This window comes from Anolis carolinensis, chromosome 2 (assembly GCF_035594765.1).
Source record: "Anolis carolinensis isolate JA03-04 chromosome 2, rAnoCar3.1.pri, whole genome shotgun sequence".
Lineage (NCBI taxonomy): Eukaryota > Metazoa > Chordata > Lepidosauria > Squamata > Dactyloidae > Anolis > Anolis carolinensis.
This window is the reverse complement of record NC_085842.1, coordinates 35,874,991-35,888,606: the sequence shown is the minus strand read 5'-3', so window position 1 is coordinate 35,888,606 and position 13,616 is coordinate 35,874,991. Positions and strand designations below refer to the sequence as shown.

General features: G+C 41.4%; 1 protein-coding gene across 5 annotated transcripts in view; it reads left to right on the top strand.

Moving 5' to 3' along the window:
- fam107a (family with sequence similarity 107 member A) overlaps positions 1-12,538 on the top strand; it is a 90,939-nt gene extending 78,401 nt beyond the window's left edge. For all 5 annotated transcript variants that reach the window (XM_003217836.4, XM_062969641.1, XM_003217835.4 and 2 more), the window contains 2 exons: positions 7,971-8,127; positions 11,106-12,538. In XM_003217836.4, the coding sequence (XP_003217884.1) occupies positions 7,971-8,127; positions 11,106-11,213 (265 nt within the window). In that variant the 3' untranslated portion in view covers positions 11,214-12,538. The remainder of the gene's footprint in view (positions 1-7,970; positions 8,128-11,105) is intronic.
- The last annotated feature ends 1,078 nt before the right edge of the window (positions 12,539-13,616 follow it).

Below are 13,616 nucleotides of genomic sequence, written 5' to 3'. Positions count from 1 at the left end.
AATCAAGGTGGCCAATTGCAGCATTCACATTTGCCTCAAGCTGACAAGAGTGCTTTCTCCCACCCTGGACCTTCCACAGATATATAAACCCTACTTATTTAGTTTCCAACAGACCTCACAACCTCTGAGGATGCCTGCCATAGATGTGGATGAAATGTCAGAAGAGAATGCTTCTGGAGCATGGCCATACAGCCCGTAAAACTCACAGCAGCCCTGTATTTCCAGCCATGAAAGCCTTCGACAACACAATAATGATACACTTTATTTATACTCTGCCCTTCTCCCTTAGGGGACTCAGAGCTGAATACAGCATTTACATAGGCAAACATTCAGTGCCTTTACAGTCAAATACAATGAGAAATACAAATACAAACAAGGCAAAGGCTTCTCCTTTCATTTCCGGCTTTTGCTGGAAATGCTTCCCTTAGCCCATTGTGAGAACCCATTCCTTAGTGCTGCCATCCTAAACAATAAGATCAAATCTCATAAATCAAAAGGTGATTTAAAGGCTGATGCACACATACAATTTGGTTAATAAGCACTACTACTGTTTCTGTTATTGTGTGCTTTCAAATTGTTTCTGATTCATGACAACCCCAATCTGGCCCTATCAAGGGGTTTAATTGGTAAGATATATTCAGAGGGTTTTCGCCTTTGCCTTCCTCTGAAGCTGAGAGTATGACTTGCCACAGGTCACCTAGTGGGTTTCTATGGCCAAGCAGGGTCCTAGTTCAACACCTGAACATTTGTTGGTTCTTAGGCTACACAACTTGTGGACCGAAAGGTGCCAGGTTCAAACCCCAGGAGCGGCGTGAGCGACTGCTGTTAGCTCCAGCTTCTGCCAACCTAGCAGTTCGAAAACATGCCAATGTGAGTAGATCAATAGGTACTGCTCCGGCGGGAAGGTAACGGCGCTCCATGCAGTCATGTCAGCCACATGACCTTGGAGGTGTCTACAGACAACGCTGGCTCTTCAGCTTAGAAATGGAGATGAGCACCAACCCCCAGAGTCAGACATGACTGGACTTAACGTCAGGAGAAAACCTTTACCTACCTATACTACACAACAGTTAAGGGTACATCAGCCCGGTCTGGTTTTCACATACATACCCAAGAACTGAGTTATCATTTTCTATTTAATGGATACACCAGATAGACCAAGCATGAGAAACATTTCTGAAAATATTCTCAAAGTATTACTTTTATGATACACAACAAGATTAATACACAACAAACAAAATCACTATGCTGGCTGTTGTATTGGATCACACGTTGGGAACTTCCCAAGTGTCTGGGACTATGTGATGTATCGGCGAATAATGTATGCAGATCCAAGTAGGGTGGCCTTTTGTAGCTGACAGATGGTAATTTTGTCAGTGCCGATTGTTTTCAAGTGCAGGTCAAGGTCTTCAGGAACTGCACCCAGTGTGCTGATCACCACTAGGACCATCTTTACTGACTTGTGCCAGAGTCTTTGCAATTCAGTCTTTAAATCCCCTTATCTTATTATTATTATTATTATTATTATTATTATTATTATTATTATGTACTCATTTCTTTTCAAGGCAGGATACAGCACAGTTATCAATAGATAAAAACTTAAGACCACATATACTAAAAGACAGGCATAAGACTGAGGCCCCTTCTACACTGTCCTTATATCCCAAGATCTGATTCCAGGCTATCTATTGGGAGTTTGGTTGTTTATTTCTTCTGGGCAGGGGGCTGGACTCAATGGGCCTAGGTAAAGGTAAAGGTTTTCCCTTGAAATTAAGTCTAGTTGTGTCTGGGGGTTGGTGCTCATCTCCGTTTCTAAGCCGAAGAGCCGGCGTTGTCCATAGACACCTCCAAGGTCATGTGGATGGCATGACAGCATGGAGCACCGTTATATCCCTATAAAGCTTAGATCCATAGGTTACACAGCTATGTAGATGTGAGGTTTCTTGCAAAACCCCTCCACGCTTCTTTCTTTGTGTAAAATCACCATGGCTGATCATATAAGTCTACAGCCTCCTGTCTTGTACTGGAAGATAATTCAGATCACATTTCATAATCTTGGCTTCATGTGGACTCAGTCAAGTCAAAGGAATGTAAACCTAGTTCTAGTCTGAGATTTCTCAAAGCCCTGAAAGGAGATATAAAAGAAAAAAATGAGACTGTTTGTAAAGATGCTTTTGGTAGATAAAAAAAGGAAGGAGAGGAGCTGGTAAATATCCTGCTTCCTAGCCGCATCCGCTACTTTTATTTGGTTTAGAAAGCCTGTTCGTGTTTGAAAAGGCGAGCAGGGAGCAGTTAGGATATGGCATGAGTCATTCAAAACTGATAGTGTGGCAGAGGACGTGTTCAGGTTTTTTAAAGAGACCCTGGAAAGCTCATTGTGAATTAAATCCTCAAGTGATGATTTTCATCTTTTGCCAGCATATTTATTTGTTTAGTAGAATTATTCCATTCTTTTCCATGGGAAAATTCCTATTAAAAGCAGCTTACAGAATTTTGTTTTACATGACAGTGGTAGCTCAGATAGTATACGCTAGATATTGGAAAACCTCAGAGGTACCTCCCTTAGCAGAACTGGAACAATTTATTACAGACTTGCTGATAATGGACAAAATAACTGAACATTTAGAGAACTTTGTTAATGAATGGCAACCAACGATCCAATATCTCAATGTAAAATTAACTTAAAAATGTAGATAGAGGAAGATAATAGATTGAAGGCAAGGAGGAAACAGATATTAATTTGGAGCCTATAATATCTTTATATGTACTATTCAAATAGAAGACTGTGACCCCTTATTGAAAATATATTGTCTGAGAAATGATTATGAAAGACTAATAGATGAAAGTATTGCACTGTGTGCAACAAAGACTTGCAATGTATGTACCATATATACTCGAGTATAAGCCGACCTGAATATAAGCCGAGGCACCTAATTTTACCACAAAAACTGGGAAAACTTACTGACTCGAGTATAAGACGAGGGTGGGAAATGCAGCAGCTACGGGTCAAATTCAAAAATAAAAATAGATATTAATAAAATTGCATTATTTGAGGCATCAGTAGATTAAATGTTTTGAATATTTATATAAAACTGTAATTTAAGATAATAATAAGACTTTAATAAGACTGCTCAACTCTGAATACCTATATACTCAAGTATAAGCCAACCTGAATAGAAGCCAGCCAGGACCCTCACTTGAGTATAAGCGGAAGGGAGCTTTTTCAGCCCTAAAAAGGGCTGAAAAACTAGGCTTATACTCGAGTATATACAGTATATTTGAATGAATTAAAATAAATATTAAAGGGGGAAAAGTAGCTTACAGAATTTTAAAACCTGGAGGACTCAGAGCAATGGGTTCAAGTTGTAGGAAAGGAGATTCTACCTGAACATTAGGAATAACTTCCTGACTATAAGTGGAACCCTATGCCTCATGGAGTGTGATGGGGGCTCCTTTCTTGGAAGCTTTTAAACAGAAGCTGGATGGCCATCTGTCAGGGGTGCTTTGATTTCGCTTTTCCTGCATGGCAGAAAGTTGTACTGGATGGCCCAAAAGTACATGCGCCTGCCAGTGCCTGCAGCTGAGCGCCTCTTACTCTGCAGCCAAGCTCCGGGCCTACTTGCATGCCCTGCCACACATGCATTCTCTTTCCAAGGCAAGGAGGCAAGTTCAGCTGCACACTAAAGCAGGTTTTTGTGTTGAGAAGATTTTTGTTCAGGGAGGGGGCTTCCTGTTTTGTGCTCCCAAAGAAACGGAAGGCATGAAAGAAACTGTAAGAATGAATTCCATGCACAACTCTAATATATATGTGAGGTCTGGAAATATATCCGCTGTGGATAAGAGAGTCATACTGCTCATTATGTTTGATCGATCCACCTCCAACCGTGCTCCTTACTGTACGTGGACTGGAGAAACAAAATTGTAAATGGCTGTTGCCCCTTGCTAGGCACCAGATCAGCAAGCTGTGAACAACAAGAGAAAGGAGTGAAAGGACAGCAAGCCACAGTTGCCTTCCACATGTCCCACATGATTAGTTACTGTGTGGCACTGGAGAAACATTCTCCGTCTCCAAAAGTCCCTCAGGCAGCCTTGGCCATAACAGAAACTATTTTGTCAAGGGGAAGGAGTCATTATTTGTTACTAAAGCTGGTACAATGGGCTGCATTGTCTGGCTTCTATGATGCTGAACTCGAAAGTGGAAATGGATGGATAATCACAGAGTAAATATACCCAAGAATGATCTTGCAGGGACCAGGGGAATCCAAAGCCTGAAGAACAGTACAACCCAGGCATGGGCAAACTTTGGCCCACTGGGTGTTTTGGACTTCAACTCCCACAATTCCTGGCCTCAGGCTTAAGCGGCTGAGGGGGGAAAGGAAAGGGCCTGAGGCCAGGAATTGTGGAAGTTGAAGTCCAAAACACCCAGTGGGCCAAAGTTTGCCCATGCCTAGTATAGTCCCTGTACCCATGGAATCAATATTCATGGTTTCACTTACCCACACTCCAAAAAATATATCCCAAAGGGTTATATTTAGAGTCCCAAAGGGACTCTTTAGGTCTTCCAGTGTGATTCTATTATGTGCTTCCAAGTACAGTCAAGATAAAAGGGTCGCTATTACCCAAACGTTGAGGTTTCCATGGGAGTCTTATTAAAATTATCCCAATAGATTAGAACAGTAGAATATACTCTACTAATGCAGGAGTCAATATGCAATTACTGGTTGAATTGCTCCCTCTGCTGGAGGAAAAGAAGACAATCGTTTTAAAATTGGGTTGTCTTAATAACTAAGATCAATTGTGTAACTTTTTCAAAACTCTGGTTGCTTGTTATTACTACTCATACTTTTTCATCAATCTATGACTAATTGATCACAGGGTTATCCCCAAGCCACCTTGGTCTCCATTTATATTGTTTCCAAGAGATTGGTTTTTTGTGTGTGTCAGGAATGACTTGAAAAACTGCAAGTTGCTTCTGGTGTGAGAGAATTGGCCATCTGCAAGGATGTTACCCAGGGCATGTTTTGATGTTTTACCATCCTTGTGGGAGGCTTCTCTCATGTCCCTGCGTGGAGCTGAAGTTGACAGAGGGTGCTCATCCGTGCTGTCTTCGGGTTAGATTTTCACTGGCAATCTTCAGTCAGAAGTCTGATGGCACTAGGGTTTAATCCATTGCACCACCGGGGGCTCCAGCAGATGGATAAAACATTAATGAAATATCTGTGCTCAAATTGATATGGCTCCTGCTATTTACAGGCACCCAACTGTTCCTCTCTGGGGAATCCAACTGTTTTTGTTGCCACACATTTGTGGGAATCTCACACAGATTTGTGACCTTCTTGCTTCTTGCCTCCTTCTGTGCTCTGCAGTGCTCAGTCAAGCAGAATCCAAACAAGAAGACTCTTTACAGCCAAAAAAAGACTTCTTGTCATTTGCTATCATATCCATATACAGTTGGCCCCACCAAATCCATGGGTTCTGCATGCAAGGATTATAAATATATAAATAATGCAAGGATTTAACTGTACATGTCCTGAAAATATTCCCCCAAAAAAATTCAAAAAACAAACTTTAATTTGGCCATTTTATATAAGGGGCACCATTTCACTACTTCATTGTATATAATGGGACTTGAGCATGCACAAACATTGATGTCCATGGTGGGTTCTGGAAACAAACCTCAGTAGATACTGAGGACTCACTGTACTTTCAAATAGGCTTCACTGTGAGGAAGGCCCCTTCCACTCAGCTGAATAAAATCCCACATTATCTGCTTTGAACTGGAATATATGGTAGTGTAGACTCAGATAATGCAGTTTAAAGCAGATTTTATGGGATTTTCTGCCTTGACATTCAGGGTGACATGGCTGTGTCGAAGGGCCCTAAGTATCTGTGTAGAACCACACTTATTATTATTTATTATTATTTATTTCTCACATTTATATCCCGCCCTTCTCACCCGAAGGGACTCAGGGCGGCTTACAACAGTGGCAACAATTAGATGCCCATACAAACCAATATAAAACAGCACATAAAACAGTTAAAACTATTAAAATACATTATGAATTAAAAATATACATTTCAAACATAAAATCAGATCCGTTCTTCCTCATGCTTTGTCTATAGTTCAGTCCGTGTCATTTTCACCATTTATTGATTAAAAGCCTGGGCACACAGCCATGTTTTTAAGGCTTTTCTGAAGCCCAACAGGGTTGGAATTTGGATGACACTTCATCCAGTCTCAAATTATTCTTAATTGATTGCAAACTACTTTTGCACTTTGAATCCAGTTTGCAGCAACTGAGGGCCTGTCCAGACAGTCCCTTTATCCCAGAAGGCCCCGCAACAATCAGGAGGGTGGCCAGATGCCGTTCCCTGTAAAACTGGAAGCAACTGCTACAAAAGGCAAAAAAACACAAGATTTCCAGGTGTGGGAATATTACTCTTTTTAGGCAAATATGTCTGTATCTTCACATGTCTGTATGTCCCTGCAATCAGAAATCAGAGGATTTTTTTTATCTGAGTTTGTTCCCAGGTTTTAGATGCTTGTTCCTGATTGGTGGGCTCCTAAAAAGAAGGTGACACTTGAGTAGAAAGCAAAAGCTTTGTCCTGGGAAAATGAATTTTTTCTTTCACCTGTTTAATGAAGTTTGTGGCAGAAAAATGAAGTTCATGGGTGCAACAAGTGCTTTCACATTAAGTAGTACACAGTGACACTGGAACAGACACTTTCAAACCCGGAACAGAATGTCATAATTGCTGTAATTAGTTAGACCTTGTTGTATGGCCATCTGTGCAGACAGGTTTCATGGTGTACTTGTTCCAGGGAACAACAGGATGATGTTGCTGGGTTATACATGTTGGTTCCTCATTGGGTGTATGCTCACAACATGAGTATAGTTTAATAAATGGCAACAACTTAGTACTGGCTGTTGGGACATTGATATGCTGGAGAGGAATGTAAATACTGAGAGCCAAGGACATGCAGGTGGTTAATAAAAACAGTCATGTATAACCCAGGAACAGCACTCCATCGTTCCATGCCACAAGTACACAACCAAATCTGTCTGGACAGATGGCCAGGCAGCCAAGCTCTAAAAAGTGTCAATAATGACAAAGTTCTTTTCCTGGCTTGAAAGTGTGTGTTTCTGTTTCATTGTGCTGTGCCATTAGGTTTCATTGTGTGGTAGATACTTCATGAAACATCTGGAGGGCACACTTTTTCTGGCCAAGACAAAGAACTGAACTTTTGCAGAGATCCGCATATTCGTATATCCATATCCTGGGGCTTAAAAAAAAGATGCTGAAGTAGAAAAGGTGGAAATCCCGCAGCAGTCATCTTGGGAGCCTCTAAATCTCGGAACAAAGTAGCAAGTCTGGACAATGGAGGCAGAAATCCCAGGACTAACAGGTCTGTATGTGGACCTCCTCTGAAGTCCTGGGATTTTTTGCCCCTGTTTACAACCCGTGATTTAGTCCTGTCTGGAAGCGCCCTAAGACTGGCCTCTCACTGTTAAAAAATGTTGTGTGTGCATGTGTGTGTACACTATAAAAGTTAGTAGCATAACAAAATGCAAACTAAAGCCTTAGAAATAGACGAATAATCCCTGAATCAGCCCAATACTGCAAATGCAAATCTCTAAGCATGTAAAAATACATCATTTTACCACTTTAAAGTTACTGTAATTTTATTCATGGAAGAGAAACTGTGAGTAAAATTAATCAGAGCTACCTGAAGAATATGCTAACATTGGGTTATTATATCAAGAGTAGATAAGCAGTGTAAGCAGTCAACTCCTCATCACTTGCTATCATATCCATATACAGAATAGTATCATATGCTTAAATTGTTTCAGTCATGTCAGATTGACATAAGCAAACGTTGGGGGTAAGGGATATGTGATTGGATAAATCTTTCTCCTCCAACCCTTAAACTCAATCCCAGTTTATCCATGTCTTCTCTCTGTGTGTAGAGGATTGGGAGTGGAGAGCAAACCAGAACTTCAACGGGTGCTAGAGCATCGGCGACGTAACCAATTGATACGACAGAAGAAGGAAGAAGAAGAGGCCAAAAAGTTAAAGTCGCCATTTGAACAAGAGCTCTTGAAGAGGCAACAACGGCTGGAACAAGTAGGAAACCATTCTGAAATCTGTTATAGAACCTGAGACTGCATCTACACTGTAAGCATTAATGCAGCTTGATACCATTTTAACTGCCATGGCTCAATGCTATGAAATTATGGGAACTGAAGTTTCCCATGGCCTTTACTCTTTTCTGCCAAAGAGTGCTGGGGCCTCAGCAAACTACAACTCCCATGATTTCATAGAATTGAGCCATGGCAGTTAAAGGGACGCAAACTGCATATATAAACAATCCAATTCAAAGCCAAGTTCCCATTTCTCATTCTGAAACTTGGGCTGCATCTACATTGCAGAATAAATATCATTTGGCTCCACTTTTATTGCCATGGCTCAATGCTATGGAATCCTAGGAGTCCATAAGGCACTAGAACTCCTTGGCAGAGATGGCTAAAGACCTTGTAAAACTACATCTCCCATGAATCCATAGCATTGAGCCCTGGCAGTAATGTCAGACTGCATTAATTCCACAGTGTCAATGCACCCTTGATATTGTGTTCTGTTACCTTTTGACCAAGACTCACTGGGACATCCTGCAAATTTTCAACTAACAATTTGGATAAATCTTTGCAATCTGTGTCCTTCTTTTTGCAGTTTGATTGCAACCCCAGGATTCCTAAGCTCCCTGCCTTGATGGCAGAGCAGCTGGATTTCTGTGCTTACTTAATCCCCAATCTTATGCCATTTACCAGCTGTTAAATCCTATTGAAGTCATTGGGAACTCTAAGCTTGTAAACAGTTCCAGGGTGTTTCCGCTTTTTCAGTCAATCCCAGCCTGTTCCCCGTTGTGCTTTGGCAAGATGGAGATCTTAATTAAGCGGCTGATGAGCCTTTGCACACACCTCCTGAAGGCAAAGTTATCAACACCTTGCTGTGTTCATTCTTCTTTTGGTTAATACGGGCAGGTTCCTTGGCTTTGATTGTGCCTAATACCGGTAGTAGGCACTTCCAAACAATGCAAGACAAGTCATGATGAACTGATGTTTCGTGCCCTTGAGGAAGCCCTGTGTGCTTGAAGACTCGTTAATAAGATGCCCTGGTATTTAATTAAGAGATTCTTAACTTTTTTCTTTTATTTTAATGCCTCCTAATTATTTTTATTAATTATTTTGGTTTTAGTCATTTCCCAAGTGTGATCAAAGCAGTAGTCAAAGACAAGCTCAAAGTGCCTCTTTATTCAGAGCGTTTAGCTGCTGCCTCCCATTTTCTAATACTGAAAACCTGTAGCAGTGAAGCAAATTGAAGTACTGTATACAAATGAGAGTTGATCCAAAATGTAAAAGAATAACCACTGGTTTGGATCTGCTCTAACTGACCCAAACCCTGCCACCATGGCTGCCCAAGACATTCTGCTGTCTGAAGCAAGAGGCCATATAATGTCAGCTTTATAATCAATGAACAAGGGCTGAACTGACTGATTATTTGACTGTTATTTCAGTGGTAAAAGGTTTTCCACTGTAGGGTAAGACTGAAATATCAGCCCCATAGTATTCTCCCAGGTGGGACACGAAGCTGGGATGCACCCTGAAACTAAGCAGGCAAATAGACAACAAATGATAACTTTGGCCAAAGAAACTACCAAGACCAGCATTGTTTTCTGTTCAACCTACTCCACGCACTGGTTGAGTGAGATAAAGCTTAGTTCAAATATCAGTATTTTGTAGAACTTCACATTTACACAGACAAAGTGCACATGAGCAATATTTAGTGCATACATGATAATTCTTTTCTATGTGAACAGCACAGAATTTATCCAGAGATTGCTTGTTGTTTATGAGGATGTTCTTAGGGTCTGGCACTGCAGTCTTAACATCTGATGGGATGGCCCTGAGCACATGATATTGCAGTTGCGGCATTTTTAGCATATTTCAAATCACAGATCTCAGCAAAACCATTCAGGTCATGGGTGAGGTATCAAAATGGAGTTAATGAGGCCAATTACAACAGACCAGCTGAATTTTTACTTTATGCCAACACTACCATACTTGAGGGTGGCAGCAGATCAGTTTAGACATGCAAAGTGTCATGTGTTTCAAAATGATGGACCCTATTTCAAAACAGTATGTTTTATGATGGCAACATGTAACAATTACATAAAAAGTTATAAATGATTTAATGATGCCATATTGAGGAGGGGGCAAGCTTGTTTTCTGCTGCTCTGGAGACTAGGGACCTCATCAGATGGAGCTTGGGAAGCATCCTAGGATGCTTCCCCGCCAGTCTAGAGATGGATGGGCACACTGCCCATCCCACAACGTTGCTGGACTTCCAGCAGAGGCCCCAACCACAACTGTAATGGAAGTGTTGTACGATGCTTCCTCCCAACACGGGAGCTTGCTCGTATTTCACTGGCTCCAATGGGGCCAGCACGGACCTCAGAATATTTCCTTGTGTGATGGGGAAAGGTCATGCGAGGCATGTGCGGTGACAGATTTGCCCTTCGGCAGCAAAGCTAGGTAAAGCTGGCTACGTTGCCTTTCTTATGTGATAAGATGTTAGAACATGGAGCTATGGATTCAAACTGGCAGAAAATAGATTCCACTTGAAAATTAGGAAGAACTTCCTGATGGTAAGAAATGTTCAGAGGTGGAATGTGCTGCCTCAGAGTGTGGTGAAGTCTCTTTCTCTGGAGGATTTAAACAGAGATTGGATGAACACCTCTCAGGAGAGCTTTGTGTTTTACTGCATGACAAAAGGGGGTTGGATTGCTTGGCCCTTGAGGTCTCTTCTGTCAAATGGCCCATTACCCAATCCATGTCAGTTTCCACAAAAAATATTGCCCCTCTGATATTAGCCTCTTTGACACTTTTCTGTGCCAGACCTAGAATAGTAAAATCATAAAGTTCGAAGAAATCAAAAGGCCCAAGCAGTCGAACGTGTTATGCAGGAACAAGCAAATTAATTTTGTTAACATTTCAACAGTGCCCTGTTCTTTACTCAATTAATATCTTGTGCCGTTCTTTCACCAGCTGGAAAGGGAACAAGAGAAGGAGGAAGAAAACGCACCAGAGTTTATTAAAGTGAAAGAAAACCTGAGGAGGACCTCAGTGCTAACCGGGGTGGAGAAGGTTGCCTAATGGGCATGAGCTCAGACCAAAGTGTACGAGAACCTTCTGCTTCTTCGAATACCTTCATACCGACGTCTTTGTAAACAGTGGACATTCGCAGTCTGTGTCTTTTGGGGCGACTTCCCGTTTGTTAACGCTTGCTCCGATTGAAATCCCAAGAGGGGCATCTTTATGCAGCCAAGAGTGACACCCAAAACAAAAGTGAGGAATTCTTCCAGTGAAGGAAGACAGAATGAGCAAGACCTAGCCTTCTCTGCAAGGAGCAGCACCATGTTAATGCCCTTTCTTCGTCGCTTATGATTAATCCTTGGCCTAACCCTTTAAGACTGTGTTCAGATGGAAACATTTGGGGAGTGGGAAAAATGCTATGCAATGAAGGAGTTGTTATTGTTTCAAAATACACTGCCAGTATCAAAATCTCTAGTGCATAAAGCTAACTGTTGGAAGGAGTTTGTTAGGAAACCAGTGAGGATGGCAAAAAGGGAAGTATCAATCAGCAGGGAACATATTTGCTTGTTTTTAAAGCACATCTATCTGGATTCGCATAACTTGTGCTGTATCTACCACAACATCATCTACTGAATGCAACTATTTCAATAGACCATTGAAATACATATACACACACATATTTTTTTTGAAATTAGGGATGGTGGTCTTGTACTGTCATTGGTCATAGCATGTAAGGTTTCCTTTGCAATTCAAATAATTCTCAAAAACAGCAGCCTATGCAGGTTACTATGGAAAGGGCACGCTGGGTTATTCCAAATTTGGGCAGATGCTTCTCAAATTTGTAGATAAATTTTTAATGCTTGGACTCTGAAATGAAGAGCAGGGAACGTGTGTCAGAGGAAACCTCTGGGAGCTATACAAAAAGGTAGAAGAAATCACACTTACAGAATATGTATGTTGATTCAGAACTTTTTAAATAGCAAAACAAGGATTGTTGCAAGAAAACAAGTGAAATTGGGAAATCAGGAGGCAGAGTAAGCAGCAGGGCATGTGTGAAGGCCAAAACAACAACAACAACCCAAGAACAAACGTTGATTTGATATTGAAGCCCATTGAGGCTTTGCTTTTACGCACAACTAGTGGGAATGGAATTGAAAGAGAAGTTCTGCAGTGTTTAAATACATCATTGCCTAGTATTCTGCTATGCAGCTATACCTTTCTCCCAGCCAAGATCCAAATATAATGTTTACTCACAACTAAATCCCTTCCACTAAGGGTGCTGGCAGCTTCAACTGAACATTTATTGCTTTGCAGCTTCAGCCTACGTTATGTCTTTCTGTTTGTTCTGTCCAAGGGACTAGTAATAAACTGATCTGTTTATTAGACTCTTGAGAAGGCTCACTGAATACCCTAGTGGCAGTTTCTCTACTCATTGCAGAGGGGTGGCTTTCATTACAGTCGTTTTAATTTCATGTAATTAGCCAAAATAAAAATGCCACGCTACACAGTTATAGCAATTTGGTTCTATTGCTCCATCCTAAAGAATGATTGTGTTTGGTGAGGCACTCAGATTTTTGTAACCCACTCCCCCTAGGAGCCCCCGGTGGTGCAATGGGTTAAACCCTTGTGCCAGCAAGACTGCTGGCCGAAAGGTCAGTAGTTCGAATCTGAGGAGCGGGGTGAGCTCCCGTCTGTCAGCTCCAGCTTCCCATGCAAGGATGTGAGGGAAACTTCCCACAGGATGGTAAAACATCCAGTCATCCCCTGGGCAATGTCCTTGCAGATGGCCAATTCTCTCACACCAGAAGTGACTTGCAGTTTCTCAAGTCGCTCCTGACACGAAAAAACACTTAACTTACAGCACAGCAGCTCTCTAACAGAGAGTTTGAAGGGCCTCTATAAATTGCAAATGTCATGATTAAGATGCAACAAGACAAATTTAGTGAAATCATAGTGTGGATACAGCCCTGATCTAGGGAAAATTGTAGAAGGCCAACACAAGAAAGAACGAGAGTATCATGGATTGCCTGGATGCTCATGTAAACAAAGCATGGCAATTCCAGAGAAAATTCCTGTGATGCTACCATGCAAACCATTCCTGCTTCTCAGAATTAAAAGACATTGTCTATCTAGCCATTATGTCATGTTATTTGTTCTTTTGGATCTTTCCAGCTGAGACTTTTACTGTGCAATTGCACTGCCTCATTTATGGATGTTGGTTGGAGGGTGATGACGCCATCTTCCATTCACAGTCTCCTTGTGTTTTCCCTTTGTTTGTTCGGTACTTTTTCGTACCGGGGAAATTCATTAAGCAAATGAAATGGAATAGCTGCAATTAAAATGTCTTTCATTTGCAAACAGTATGAGCCCTGTGTCCGGAAGCATCCATAGAGGGTTTTCTCTGCTAAAAATAAAACCATGAATGAAATAGTGGGGAGACACAAGAAGGATGCTGAACTAAAG